Raw genomic sequence first — 15,106 nt, forward strand, 5'->3', positions numbered from 1 at the left:
AATCCTTGAGGATGCCAATGAACTGCTGAGTTAACCAAACCTGGAGCTGACTTACTGCTGTGAGAGATCATGCATTTGTTCATGCAGACATTTTTATTGGATTCCTACTATGCACCAGCTACTGACCTAAAAACTAGGGCTAGATTGGTGATCAAAATGGCCAGATTTCCTCCAATTATGACACTTGCATTCAGTGAACTTAGTACTTAAACCACTTGAGAAGATTTTTCTATTACTTGTTGCTCAGCATCACTGGGGCCTTCATTGAGACCTAGGAGGTTTTTTGTTTCTTCTGCCTGATTTCTATCTCATTCTCTACAGAGACCATTCCAAATCCTTTTACACTTCCTTCAAACCTCTGACCACCAGCCATCTCCAACTTGGCTCTTACTCTTGAACTACAGACTTCTTGTTGTCCTCAATAACACCTTGTGCATATCAATTTCATTGCAATCATCCCATCATATTGGATTGTCTATTGATTTATCTGTGGAGGCTCTGAGTGCAGAGGGGTAGCTGGCTGGACCTAGGGAAGGAGTCGAAGTGCTGAATAATGCAGAGAAGCCGTGAAGGAGACCATATCTTGTATAGAGTAGACTGAGGTCCTGACAGCTTTTTATTTTCCTTTTCAGTTCCCACAAGTTCTTGCCATAGCTTTACAGAAAGGACCTCTTTTCTTTAACCACCCCTAAGTGTATCTCCATTTCAGGGATGGCAAACTATGACTTGTGGGTCAAACATAACCTTCTGCTTCAGAAGCTAAGAATTGATTTGTATCAATAAACAGTTGAAAAAAGAAGATTTCATGAACCACAAAAATTAGATAAATTTCAAATTGCAGCACACATCAATAAAGTTTTATTGGAACACAGCCACACTCATTTGCTTATGTATCATCTATGGCTGCGTTCATGTAGCAATGGTAGAGTTGAACAGTTGCCTCAAAGACCGCATGATCTGTAAAACCTAAAATATTTGTTATCTAAAAAAGTTTGCTGATATCTTCGCTGTTTCACGCAACAACAAGGGACCTGCCTAATACAAGTATTTTCTGAAATTAGTGATTATCAGGACCTTTAAAATAGATCATTTACTCTATTTCTGATTGGGTTTGATGGACTCACCTTCTGATCCTGGAAACATAGAAGGCAAAAGCAGAGAAGGAACTTGGATTTATCCTGGAAGAAAGTTGACTGGCCCAAGAAATCAAAAATTCAGGTACTAACTTCTTTTGTCAATTGTTTTCTAAGTAAGATCTGCTAAGGCTCCCCAGTGGCTTTGAATAGTGAATGTCGCCACACAAATATAGTCAAGAAATGGAGTTGGCCTACAAACAGCAGAAACAAAACACCAAGCCATGTCTGCATTCTGAGCACCTGAGCATTCCCTGTTGTATTTCCATGGTTGATTGAATTCATTAATTTGTTCATATCTTAGATACATTTATGCAATCTGCAGACATATATTGGAAATTGTGGAAGGAAGGTCAGAGACTGAACTGAGCAGAGACGTGCAAGAAATGTCAAGATCAACAAAACAGACTTTTTTCTTTTGTTTGGAAGGATAGTAAGTGCAGGGTCCAGTGTTTGTGGCTTTGTGGAGAGGGGTGTAAGTGTGGTGGATGACAGAGAGAAAACAGAGCTGCTCCTCTACTTAGCTTCCGTTTTTGTCAATGAGGATGCTCAATGGACCGGAGAGAGTGAAACTTATATTGTCAGGAGAGACTTGAAGTTCACAAAAAATTATTGGAAAACCGAACTGCTCCAAATGATACCAACTTTCTTGGACTAAACAAATTACTTACCTAGGCATGAAGTTATATTGCCAACAAGATCACTGGCATGTAGACATTGGAGTTGTGGGGAATTCAGTGGTACTGGAAATCAGAAAACAGTCAGATAGCATCTTGATTTTATGCCATGGAAAATCAAGTCTTCAAACTACAGAGCAGCAGTATTGATCTTGGTTAGAATTCTAGTGCAGATGTATCACTTAGGAATCGCATCTATCTGTTAGTAATTGAAACCCCAAAAGAGTAGCTTCACCAATTTAGAGACTTATTTTCCTCTGAGTAGTCCTAAGGCAGACATGGGTCTAGCTGCTCAAGGATGTCAGGGCTGAGTTCTCTGAGATTTTCCTGGCCTTTCTCTCATGGTCACCTTATAATCTTAAAATGGCTCCTCCATTGCCAGCATATGTTTCTGTGTACCAGGCAGAAAGAAGGTGAAGGACAAGAGCAAATTGACTCTGCACTTTCCTCCCCAGCCCTCCCTTTAAGGAGCTTTGCCCCAAAGCTCTACCCAGCAATTTCTTCCTATATCTCACTGGTCAGAATGTGTCAGATAGTCCACTAGTATCTGAAACAAATGGGGAATATAGTTTTTCAGCTGGGCATATTGCTCCCTTCCCCCAATAAGACCAGCGGTTTGTTAATAAAGAAGGAGAGAATGGGTACTGGTTATACACCTAGCAGTTTCTCCAACAACAGATTTTTCAAAAAACAGGTTATAAGCATGTTAAAAAAAAAAAAAGTTGACCACTAGGAATCGCCATGAGTTTGCAAAGAAACTGCCAAGCAGATTAATCTACTTTTCTTTAATGAAAATGTTACTAGGCTGGCAGAGAAAGAAACTATTGGAGATGTAGTAAATGCATTTATCATCAACAAGACATTTAACAAAGCCACTTGCAATGTCCTTATAGATAAGATGAAGAAATATGGACGATATGACAGTAGAATAAGGATTATTTATAATCGGTTAAAAGACTCAAAAGACTGCTAATGAATAGTTAACGTCAACTCTTTAAGCAAAAGCTATTAGTATCACATTGTATTATTTTAATTAATCTCAGATTTATGGGCAATAGCAATATTTATAACTGACAGGAAGTTCAATTTTTGTCCCAGTCATGCTCTACTTCAATTTCTGGGATAAGGATCTAGCAGACCGTACAGACTCGAAGATGATGTAAATCTGGAATCTAAAATTATTCGGATGGGCAGGAATGGTGGACTAATATTAGCTCTCATTTATTGAACATCTACTACATCCAGGTAGTATGTTAAATACTTTTCATGGATAATCTCTTGTCCTCTAAATAGCCCTTGGGAGGGAGAATGGGAAGATGAGGGATCCAGAAACCATGTCTAACTTAGAAAAGAAAATAGAGCAGCATGGTAATTCTCAGCAAATACTTAAAAGAGCTATATATTAGTTATCTATTTTGCTGTATAACAAATGAACCCCAAACTTACTGGCTTAAAACATCATTTATTATCTTATATACAGTTTCTGTAGGTCAGAAATTCAGAAGTGGCTTATCTGGGTGGCTCTGTCTTGGGATTGGTCTCTCATGAGGTTGGAGGCAGAATGTCAGTAGGGGCTACTGTCCTGTTACGAAGTTCTCTCCATATGATTGTGTGTCCTCACAAAGTGGCAGGTAACATCTCCCAGGGTGAACTATCTAAGAGAGCAAGGAAGAAGTCACAGTGCCTTTTATGACTTTGTCTCTAAAGCCATACACCATAACTTATGCATTATTCTAGTCATTAGAAGCTAGCTACTGAGTCCAGCCCACTCTCAAAGGGAAGGGGTATTAAATTAAGCTCTACCTCTTGAAGGGAAGAGTCTCAAAGAATTTGTAGATATATTTAAAAATCACTACAGTCTGCTTCTTGGAAGAGAGTTAGTCTTGTTCTGTAGGGATCTTAGGGAAGTAGTTTTTATTTCAATAGAAAGGAAATTTTCCTAATAATTAGAGTCATCTAAAAGAAAGGGAAGGAGTTTCCCTTCACTTGAGAGATCAAAAAAAAATCTATTGATCAGTTATCTGGAAATGTGATATTCATTTTTTTTATTTGACAGATGTCTGCAGAGCATTTACTGTGAGCCATGCGCTATGCAAGGAGCTGTAGATGCAACAGTGAGCAAGATGGATGTGACACCTGTGCTCACTGAATTTACTCTCCTAAGGAAGTAAACAGGTACATCAAATACTTACAGGTTGTGATGAATGTTGTGAAGACAAATAAACTATAGTAATAACAACTAAGGGCTAAGGAGCTACTTTGGGTTTATAGAGAGAGTTCATAAAAGAAATAAAGATTTGAAGCAGATAATCCTTTAGGTTCCTTCCAAAATAATAATGGTCACTCATTCATTCCTTCATCTATTCATTCTTTCATTCATTCAGCAGACACTAGTGTCTACCATGTGCCAGGCACTGTGCAAAGTATTAGGAATGCAAAGTATTTAAAGACCCTGAGGTCTTGTGAAAGATAACGAAATGTGTACATAGATGATGATACATACGTTTGATAAGTGCCACAGGAGTTATGCACAAGGAGCCTGATGCACACAGGAGTGACATGCCTGCCTAGGGGCATTAGTGAAGGCTTCATGGAGGTGCCGTTAGAGCTGTGTCTTCAAGGATAAGGAAAGGGACTGACGATCAACACAAGAATCTTTTTAAAAGGTCAGCATCTGAGATGCTAAGACTTGCTAAGGAGAAGGAACAGAGACAAAAGTGAAATGTAAGTTTAATGAGTTAATGGAGCCTGATGAATGAATACACTCAGAATACTGGCTCCTGCACCTACATTAAGATGCACTGGGCCGAGAACTAAAGCTCATTTCACATTTAAAACTTCTCAAGGAAAACTTCAAAACCACAGGCTCATCATAACTTTGCTCCTGTCACAACAGCTTGCCCCATGATTCCCTGCCACAAACCTTTTGATCCAGACTGGGTGGCCCCCTCACTGCTCCACCTCTGTTTCATGCTCCTATAGTCAATGGTACTCAGGATGCCTTTCCCTCTCATCTCTCCAAAGTCCACCCCTCTCTGATCCCACTGCTTCCCTGATGCCTTTGGATGGCTCCAGCCTGTGGGGATTTCTTCCTTTGGGGACTCTTCCAGGAACACTGAGACCATTTGTCTTGGTCTTTCATTGGCACTGAAAAGTCTCTTGTAGATCTGCCTGGAGGTTCTCAAATAAATTATGACCTTGGGCAAACAAGTCGCCTAAGCTCTCTATGCTTCATTTTACTCATCTGCAAAGTGGGGGAGTGGGTAATAAAAGTACTCAGGTTTTTGTGAGGATTAGATGAGTTCATACATGTGAAGCATTTAGACCACTACTGCCTCGCTCATGGTAGGCGTGGTACGATTGTCACCTGTGATTGCTACAAGCCCTATGTGGACAGGAGACATGCTCTCCAATCCTTCAATGACTCAATAAAGAGCTCAGCATTGTCAGTATAACTGTGATCTAAAGAATGAATAAATGTGTTTTATTCTTACTCCCTCTTAATGTTCAGACCAACAGACTTGGTTCCAATTTTCTAAGAAAAAATGGTCTGATGCTGAATTGTGTTCTGGGGATTTTTTTCTTTTCAGGTCCTAGCTCTTAGGGCTATGTATTTGAAGTAACAGTCGGTTGCAGCTTATTTAAAGACACAACCCAATTTGTAAACCTGACATTTCAGCAATTATATTTTCCAGATTGGAAGAGGTGCAAAACTTGAGCCACACTTAACCGAAGGCAAAGAAAGCCCCCCCCTTTTAAAATTATTTTTTATATTTTAGCACATGGACACTTAGTCATGGTAGTAGGAGATGGGGAGCATCTTTCCTCTGTGCTTTCTTTTTTACTCCTTGGCATTCCTCTGTGTACTAAATCCCCTTTCTGGCTATTTCTGTCTTCTTCCCTCATCTTCTTCCCTCCCTTCTGTTTCTTCCTCGAGGCATCAGGCTGAAAGGACATGAGTTCATTTTCTTCTCTATTTCGAAGTGCCTCCTTTCAGTTCTAGTCTTATGTATAAGCAGAGGAGCTGTCGGCCAGCAAACTCTGGAAGCTGCCCAAGACCACAGGAACCTGGTAGGTTACAGAGTCTAGCATCTCATCTCTTTGGCTCACCCTAGGGCACCACTGTAAACAGCCACATGTCGTCAGGTGAGCAAGGTAGGGAACACAGAAGATTATTCTTTTTTCCATTAGCATGCAAGCATGAATATGTTTATCAAATTGGTCTGTTGGTTTGGAAATCAGAGCATAAAACTGAGAGGAAGCAACATATGACGTTGATAGTGTCTTAAAGGGGATGCTGGGGCACAATACCTTACCAATTCACAGGTCTCTGTCCCCAGTTCCCACCTACCTTCTGAGCTGGAGACCTATTGGCTTTGACAGTCCGTCCCCTTAAATGAGACATATCCACAATTGAATATGCCCCGTGGCTCATGTGAGAAGACTCGGAGTCATCCCTGACTTCCTTCTCCCCTCCTACACATCATCATACCCTGCATCTTCTTCACCCCACTTCCTAAAAAAACCTCTATATCCCTTTCCGTCTAGCCTTAGCCCATGATCCTCTCCTGGGCTGCTGTTAAAGCCTTTTACATATGTCCCTGCCCTGGACTCTCACTGATGATACATCTTTATACGGTGCCACGGAAAAAGTCATTCTGTCATCCCAAGGACACATCTTGACTTCTCACACCTCTCTGCCTTTGCCCTAGCTAGTCCCTCTGCCTAGAATACTTATTCAATTCTCTAATTGGCAAGTTCTTACTTATCTTGCAAGAAGGTGCAGTGCGCCTTTTCAAATGTTAACTTTTTTCCTGGGCCCTCACCCCGGGCAGAATTAGCCATTCCATGGTCTGTTCTTTCATTAATACTTAGTATATTTGAGTGTCGATTTTACAAATACCTGTTTAATCTGTCCCTTTAACTTCTTGAAGGCGGGAATTATGTCTTGTCTCTGTATCACCCTTTTTTCGGTTAATGAATAAATGTTTGTTGAATAAAAGTCTTAAATTTCACAAAAATTCATCGAATACCTAGTTCCTGCAGACACAAAATTCTAAACACAGTGTAAAACTCAATAATCCTATACTCAAAGAGCAAATAGTCTTGTCTAAACTAGACTGAAGGAAGCGACCTTAGGAGAACCTTGAGAATCCCTTAATACTGCTGCATGTTCAGTTTTCTGTCACCAGGTGGCAGCAGTGTGCCACAGTCATGTGGTCCAAGCTGTGAAGTTCCAGAACTTCAAAAGGTGGCCGGGGTAGCTAGATTAATAGCAAGAGAACCACAGGGGGAAGTGAGTTGTCACCGGGTTTTGTATATGGCTGAACTTGCAAGGGCTTGCCCTTGGGAGCTGCCCACGGCTGCACTTGCCATGCTCTATCGCATTCAGACACGATGCCCTCTTAAATCCATAAACCCAAAGCAGGGAGACTAGACTGAGAGGTCTCCGGGATGGGATGAGGTCTACACCTTAGAGGAATCCCTGATGTGCACTTCCCTTTAACTTCTTCCAGCAGTGACCTTCCATTCGGCTGTGCAATGACAGGGCCCTTACTGACAGCTTTTGTCTATTTTAGTTCAGACAATAACTATGGCAATTAGGAGGTCTTAGGTGACCTCTGGTGGAGCAGTTTCAATAAAGAGATATGAGCTGATCCCAAACTCATGCACTGCATGGAAAAATGAATGGAAACGAAGGGAGCAGAGATAGCAAGGGAGGGCAACTCTTTCAGCAAGTTTGACTCTGAAATACGTAAGAGGAGAGTTGGAGAGGGAGAGAAAATTAGTGAAAGGTCCAGTGTCATGCCTAGTGCCACCTCCCCCCACCCCTACCCCACTGCTACTGCCCTCCAAGGACGGGGGAGACTTACCTGTGTCCGTAGGCTGAGGACATGGCCAGAAATACAAGAGAAATACAAGGGAAATGGACAGAAATACAAGGGACATGAACAGAAATACAAGGGAAACAGAAATACAAGAGAGAGAGGGAATCATAGCCGGATCAGTGTTCGGCAGAAGGCAAGAGGGGATGAGGACAAGATCACAAGGACGGGATTAGCTTTGGAATAATTGAAGAGTCAAAACTCTTGCTTTGAGGCAAAAAAAGTGAATTTGGGGTTTTGCTAGAATTTGGTATGAGGACAGAGGACACAGAGATTTGAGGAAGCTTATTCCTAATGTTCTCTACTTAGGAGATGGAATAAGAGACCAAGTTACCCCACCAAAGAGTAAGGATTACAGGAGTGATATAGCAGCCTTGAAAAGAAGATACTATGAAGAATGGTATGAAGAATGGAAGAGAGAAGATACTATGAAGAATGGGAAAGGAAACTGATTAAGAATAAACTTAAGAACTATGGTTAAGAGTTAAATTCATGAGTTTTTAGTGGAGCTATTGGTAGGATTGTCAGATTTTATGCAGCAGAACTCAGAAGTCTGGGATAGTTTCATTGTTCTGCTGAGATGATCTAGGGACGGGGGTTAGTTAGAGAGGAGGTAGAGAAATAAAAGTGACCTAATGAAGAGTATTGGTGAGGAGGTGGTTAAAATGGTTAAGCATGGTGTCCAGACTGGGTGAACAAGGAACTGACGAGGTCGGTGGGAAAATCAGAAGTAACTGTAGGTGATTAAGCAATTGTAGGTCTCGGTGACATAGAGGAGTCAATGCAAGGGGGTGAGGAAATGAGAGAGCTGAAAGCGGAATGGGAGAGGACTGCTGGGAATCCAGATTTCCCAAGCTGAGGATATTTCCACGGGGGAAGGCAGCTGGTACAGAGGCAGCCAACCAAGCTCATTGGAGAAGAGGAAATTTGAGGGATGGTTGCATCTGAAGTCTGAATTATAAGCTCTGGGACAGTGGTTTCCTAAACTTCAGTTGGAATTTGTTCAAAGTGCAAATTTGTTTGGTCTGTGATGGGGTTTTGGAATCTGCATTTGAAGCTAACATCTTATGAGTGTGTTTCAGTGAATGACCGACATACTCAAAAACACTCATCTAGAAACTCCCGCCACCTTCTCTTTAGGAGAGAAGAGGCAGGGAATGAGGCTGATCTCACCTTTTACCAATCAAAGGATCCCCCCCCCCCCTTGGAGAAGTGGAGCCCCAGCTCTTTTCTTCAATGACTTACCCACACGTACTGATAAAGTTAATTATCTGCCCCGGCTAAATGACTTTCCCTAGCAACACCTTAGCAACTAACATCAGCTCTGCCTTAGGCTACAAAACTGGAAAGAGATTTCTTGAAGTCCGATATATTTTACAACAGAACAAAACATCTGAACAGGAAATTAAACAGAAAGTAAACTGGATTTTTTGTTAGGAGATGAGACGCAGACACACTAAACAGTTCATGGCGATCCATCAGAACACAATGGCCCAAATAAGAAACTTTTTCTTTATAGGTTCTACCGAAGTCCAGAGGAGAGAAAATGAGGGAACTCATTCCATGGAGGAGAAGAGAATTTAAACGGGCAGGAGAAGAAAGAGCATTCTAGGTGAAGGGAAGGCTATAAGCAAAGATACTGAGTCAAGTCTGAAAGTGGGGGACAAGGGAACCCAGCTGGATGGTGCCGAGAGCTCTGTCTGGACTCTACTACCAGTTCATGAAGGGTTTTAGAGGTCGCTCGAAGAACTTGGGCAGAAATAAAAGGGCACTGTTAAAACACTTTTTATTCATAGAACAAATGCTTGTGGAGCCAGGCACTGTCACGTGTGTGGAGGGATACAGTGGAGAGCCCTAGAGAAGATCCCTGCCCTTATGGAGCGTGGAATCTAGTGACAGAGACAGATACCAAACAAATATGAAATAAAAAAATCAACCATATAAATGACTAGGTAATTATAAATCCTGAGAATATTAAGAGAAAAGGTATCAGATTCCAGGAGACCATATAAAGAGGGGCAGGATCTGTCCTAAGAAATCAGAAAGGGCTTCTCTGAGGAAGCAGTTTTGCACTGAGGTCTGAAGGATGCATAGGAGTTGGCTGGGAGAGGGCGGGGGGTGGGAGGGACTAAAGAATGTTGGATTCCAGGCAAAGAGAATCACACAGGCAAAAGTTCACAAAACAGAAAAGCTGTGGTAGTTAAAGTCCATGAGGGAAGAGGTGCATGGCCTGAGAGGCAGTCAGGCGGGACCTTGGGGGCTACGTTAAAAATTCCATCTTTGTTCTGAGAGCCCTGAAAATCCACTGAAAAGGGATTTTAACCTTGGGATTGACATTCAAATCTGCATTTTAAGAAGGATTATTCGGCTTCAGTGAAGAAGACAGATTGGAAGGGAGCAAGAGTAGAGACGGGCAGTCCAATTAGGAGGCTGAAAGATGATTACAAGTCACACTGGTGTGGAGGCAGAGAAGATGGAGAGAAGTGGACAGAGTCAAGAGGGATTCGGAAGGTGAAACTAATGACTTGGTGATGGATTAGGTTTGTGAAGAGAGAGCAGAGGTCTGACGTGACAGCAGAGCTGGGTTGGGGCAATCTAGGTTGCGCAGTGGGATTGAAGGTTGATGGGCTGCTTCAAGCCTGCCGTCATTGCCCAGATGATGGGATCACCCCAGTGTAGTGAGAAGAACCCCATTTTGTTGTTCGTGAGGCCTGTCTTGAATGCTGGTTCTTTTGCCCTTACTAGTTATGGCACCTAGACAGGTAATTTTATAGGTTCCTAATCTGGAAAATGGGAGAGGGGAGAGAAAGTGGTCCTCATAGCTGACATGGTTTTCCTTTCAATGTTCCATAAACATTAACTATTACATCCCTGCCAGTTCCATGCCCACCTACCTCCACGTTAGATTTTAACATGCTGATTCAATGAAAAGATATTCGAGAGCACACGTTTGGGCTATTGGACATACACTAAGCTTTGTGAGGACAGGAGCCATGTTTTATGTATTTCTGTGGTTTCCTGTACTCTGAGATAAAATCAGGTACACACTCATGAACCACTTAGTTTGTAGCATCTATCACAATTATAATTTGAAAAGATTCCTATAACTCTATTTAATATTTGTCTTTCCCACAAGATTGTAAGATCCACAAAGGCAAGCTATATGTCTGTCTTGTGTCTCAGAGCTGAGCGCATGGAGGGCCTTTGACATAAATAAATTTTTGTTTTCTCTGGTATCCACTGCTCAGCCCAGACTTGTCCCCAAGTCTACACTCAGTGGGATTGGATGACTGGGATTGTGCCCCCATTGAGGCTAACATGAGCTCCAAGACAGTACGTTAATACTGGAGATAATTTACTCAGGACACAGATGTGAACCTGAGTGTCACTTTTATAAGGAGGGCTGGTCAGCTGGATCAGGTGCCGTTGCGGGTCAAGGAGAGTGGGGGCTGAGGAAAAAGCATACAGTAATTGGCTTCAGCAAGGGGACACTCTCAGGTGACCTCTGAGAAAAGGTGTCCGGTTAACAGTGGCACCTGGAGTTCCAGCACAAGAACTGAGGAATAAGTGGGCTGCTGAGGAGGAATGGAGACCTCTGATGGCTCCTCTGGGCTGATTTTTAGAGACGTCAAAGAGAAAAAGCTGACCCGGAAAGCAAAGGAGATTGCTTTTTAAAATGTAGGTTCTTATGGTGTGTTGACCGCCAGGGAAAGGTGGAGTGGGGTAACGAATGCTTCTGAGAGCACCTGGGGAGGGATGTGCACACTGAGGGGAGGCAGAGGCCTTAAGGCATCTCCGGTGTGGGCTTGGTCTTCATTACTGTGGTACCCAGGGCCAGCCCGAACCCACTGAGGGAGTGGAAGAGTCGGGGGACACCAGAGACCAGCCCAAGTGTTTTATATGAGTCATTTAATTTGATTCTAGTACCCCCTAGAGAAAGAGTGTGTTAGCCCACAGGTACACACAGATACCTCCAGAGCATGAAACTGAGGCTTAGGGAGGTAAAAGCACTCACCCAAGTCTCACAGTGGGTAAGGTTTGATTCAGGTCTATCCTGGGGGAACACTGGGAGAAATTCCTGCACCTGGGCCTTCTCCTGTTTGGCCTTGTGGTTGATGCCTGAGGCTCTGCCCAGTGAGCCCTCAGGCTCAGCTCCGCTCCAAACATCTGTCACTGGGGCCTGAGAACCTGAACTAAAATCTATGCCAAGAAAACACAGGCTTTTCTTTGAGCCGTTTTAAAATTGCTTTCCAAGGCTATATGAGGATTCTTGTGGACCTTAGGCCCTTTTGTCATTGTAAACGCCTTCCATCATAAAATAGCAGACATTATGTTTTATGACTGTGTAGATATAAATGCAAATATATTAATATTATATAGTAAAACATTTTATTGGTTTTATTTCTTCTGATTTTAAAGAAAACATTTTCAGGAATCTCCGAAAGTATTACAGGCCATAGGCACTGTGCCTCCTGTGTCCGATGGATGAGTCTTTCTGTCCCTTTCTCATCCTGGAGTCTGACCTGTTTCAGCACTACTATTAGAAAAGCAGTAGTCAGGTAGATAGCCATGGCATCTGACCCCGCCTTAACTGTTTGGCTGTGGCCTCAGTTTGCTCATCTGTAAAATGAGCGAACGTAATGTCATGTTTATTGTGCGCAGTGAGGGTGGAGAGGTGAGCAGGTCCCAGAAGTAAACCGCCCAGCGTACCACTAGGCGCAGAGTAGGTGTGCAACAAAAGTTCGTTCTCAGTCGTTCTTTCCTTTGAGTACTCTCCTCCACACGGTCCCGAATGTAGCAGGGGGATGGGGCAACAACCTCCTTGGTGGTGGGACAGAGCCCTCAGTGTCCTTCTACTCTATGATTTCCTTGCCAGACCCTGGGAATCCAGCATCGCAAAATAAACACCGCCGCGCCGCTAATAGCCAGTTCGGAAACAAAACAGCGCTGCGCTCGGGGATCTGGGCAAAATCAGCCCTCCCTCCTCCTCGCCGCCGCCCTCCCTTCCTCGAGCTGCTCGGCTCGCTCAGCTCAGCGCAGCGCAGCGCAGCGCAGCTCGGCAGCCGCCAAGCCCAGGCGAGCATCGTCTCTCAGCCGCCAGAGCCGGCTCTGAGCTCCAGCTTGCCGCCGGGGCTGCGCCGGGTCTTGCTTCCGCGGGGACCCCTTCGGGCAGGAGTCGCGTGGCGAGGGCCGGTGGCAGAAGCACAAAGTTGGGGGTCCGTAAGGATGAGGCTGTCCCCGGCGCCCCTGAGGCTGAGCCGGAGTCCAGCGCTGCTGGCCCTGGCGCTGCCCCTGGCCGTGGCGCTGGCCTTCTCCGACGAGACCCTGGACAAAGTGTCCAAGTCGGAGGGATACTGCAGCCGCATCCTGCGCGCCCAAGGCACGCGGCGTGAGGGCTACACCGAGTTCAGCCTCCGCGTAGAGGGCGACCCCGACTTCTACAAGCCGGGAACCAGCTACCGCGGTAAGTGGCCCCGCGAAGCGCGCGGGGCATGGGGCGCGGACCCCGTAGGGCGCCGACCGCGTAGTGCCGGAGGAGGGCGCACAGCCCGTGGGTGGTCGGTGCCGGCACAGCCCCTCAAGGGTCCCTCTGTCCTGGCTACCCTCAGCCCTTTGAACCACGAGCCAGTTCCAGGGCCGTCGCGGGGGCCGCAGCCAGGCGAGGCAGCCCCCATCTCCGACGCGCGGTTCCGGGGCGTGAGCGGTAGCGGAGCGACGCGTCACATCGGCCTGGCTGGGAGGGAACCAGCCGGCTACAGCGGAGCAGGAGAGATTCGCCTTTCCACAGATCCGTCTCTGGAGAGAAAGGGACCCTGGCTTCTCCCAGTTGGGTCCCAGGCAAGGTGGTGAACTCTGGCTTTCCCCGCTCCCATCCCTGAAGGACAGGATATACGCTTCTCTCAGCAAGGCCCCCGGCGGGACAGTCACTCCAGCTTTCCCGGACAGACCCCTTTAGGAAAAAAGACTTTAAGCTTCCCCCTTAGCTGGGCACGGGGAGGAGGGGAGGAAGAGCCTGAAGCTCTTCGGAATGATCCCCGGAAAGAACTCCCAATTATTCTCTGATGGTCCCAGGCGAGAGAGAAGACCCTGGATTTCCAGGACAGGCTCCCAGTGGAACGGGCCTTCAGAGATCTCTGAGTAGTCTCGGAAAGAACAGGGGAACCTGTTGGGGATGAAAAGAGAAGCCCGAATTCCCGAGGCCTGCTCCTTGAAGGCCGGGGGACCTTGGCTCCCTAAACCCCGGGCTCCGCGCCCAAGAGATGTTGCGTCTCAGCTCCTCAGCTGAGAGCGGGTTTTCGGGAGTGCTAGGAGGGGATGTCCGAGCAGCTGAGCGCGTCCTGGGCAGGACTGGCAGCTCGACCGGCACAGACATGAAGACCCCTAACTCCATCCCCACGGCCCGCCTCCTCCCTCCTCAGCCCGGTCCTCTCCCCAGACTTCTTTTTCTCACGCAGCAGCGGCGGTTCCCCAGTTGGGAGACAAGATAAGCCGGCCTTGTCTCACCTGGTGTCCCACGGGCAGGATGTGACAGGGCGCGTGTCCCCCTCACCCTGCCCCCTCTTAAATCACCTCTGGTGCCAACCAGGGAAAAGAGGATCTTTGGGGCATCTGGTGGGGCAAATGGGCTCACAGCTGCCGCCCTTCCGCTCCTGGCTTCCCGGTCCCTAGAGCGTCGCGAGCGGAAGCGGTGGGAGCAACACCGGAGAAAGTTTGGGGCCATGTCAGCGAGCGCCCGGGCCACACAGACGGCCAGAACCAGGGACCACCCTTCTCAGAATGCTTCTCTCGTTTTCCCGGGGCCGTGTGCCCCCGACTTTCTGCACCTGGAGCTACCCAGAGCCGGCTTCCGGGCGCCCTAAGCATGTGTAGGCGCTTAGCGCTTGGAGAACTCTCGGACCCGGCCGCGCGGGTCGGCGGGACCGTCGGGACTTCACCGAGAGGAGAGAGACATTGGGCGGAGGACACCCGACCCAGCGCGGGAGGGAGAAGGCGGGATGGCGCGCGGCTGGAGGAGCCGAACCGACGTGCGGCACAGCCTTTCCGCGGAGCTGGGAAACAGCCAGCCATTCCTCTCCGTAGACTGGAGGGACGTGGGCCTCATTGGCCTCTTCAATCCTCCCCCAAAACGGAGGACCAGGGTTCTCTGGGGAAACTGCCACAGCTCCACGTGGCAGGAAAAGACGTGGCTCTGGAGTCAGATGGACTTGGGCTTAGTAACTGTATGACCTTGGGCAAGTCCTTTAATTTCTCTGAGGCCATTTCTCAGCTGTGAAAATAGGTGAAAATAGGTGTTTATCCAACCTTCCCGGGTGGCTGTAGGGCGTAAATGAGTTTCAAAGATGAATGTGCTGAGGTCCCCAATACATGTTAGTTTGAGTTGGATACGTGACCCTTATTGGTTTAATAATGG

At 46.1% G+C, this 15,106-nt stretch overlaps 1 protein-coding gene across 1 annotated transcript in view; it reads left to right on the top strand.

The window, feature by feature from the left end:
- The first annotated feature begins 12,504 nt into the window (after positions 1–12,504).
- The window catches only part of SPON1 (spondin 1), a 239,968-nt gene continuing 237,366 nt past the window's right edge, over positions 12,505–15,106 (top strand). The window contains exon 1 of the mRNA XM_011374183.2: positions 12,505–13,159. Coding sequence (XP_011372485.1) covers positions 12,556–13,159 — 604 coding nt within the window. The 5' untranslated portion in view covers positions 12,505–12,555. The remainder of the gene's footprint in view (positions 13,160–15,106) is intronic.

This window comes from Pteropus vampyrus, unplaced genomic scaffold (genome assembly GCF_000151845.1).
Source record: "Pteropus vampyrus isolate Shadow unplaced genomic scaffold, Pvam_2.0 Scaffold240, whole genome shotgun sequence".
NCBI classification, from domain to species: domain Eukaryota; kingdom Metazoa; phylum Chordata; class Mammalia; order Chiroptera; family Pteropodidae; genus Pteropus; species Pteropus vampyrus.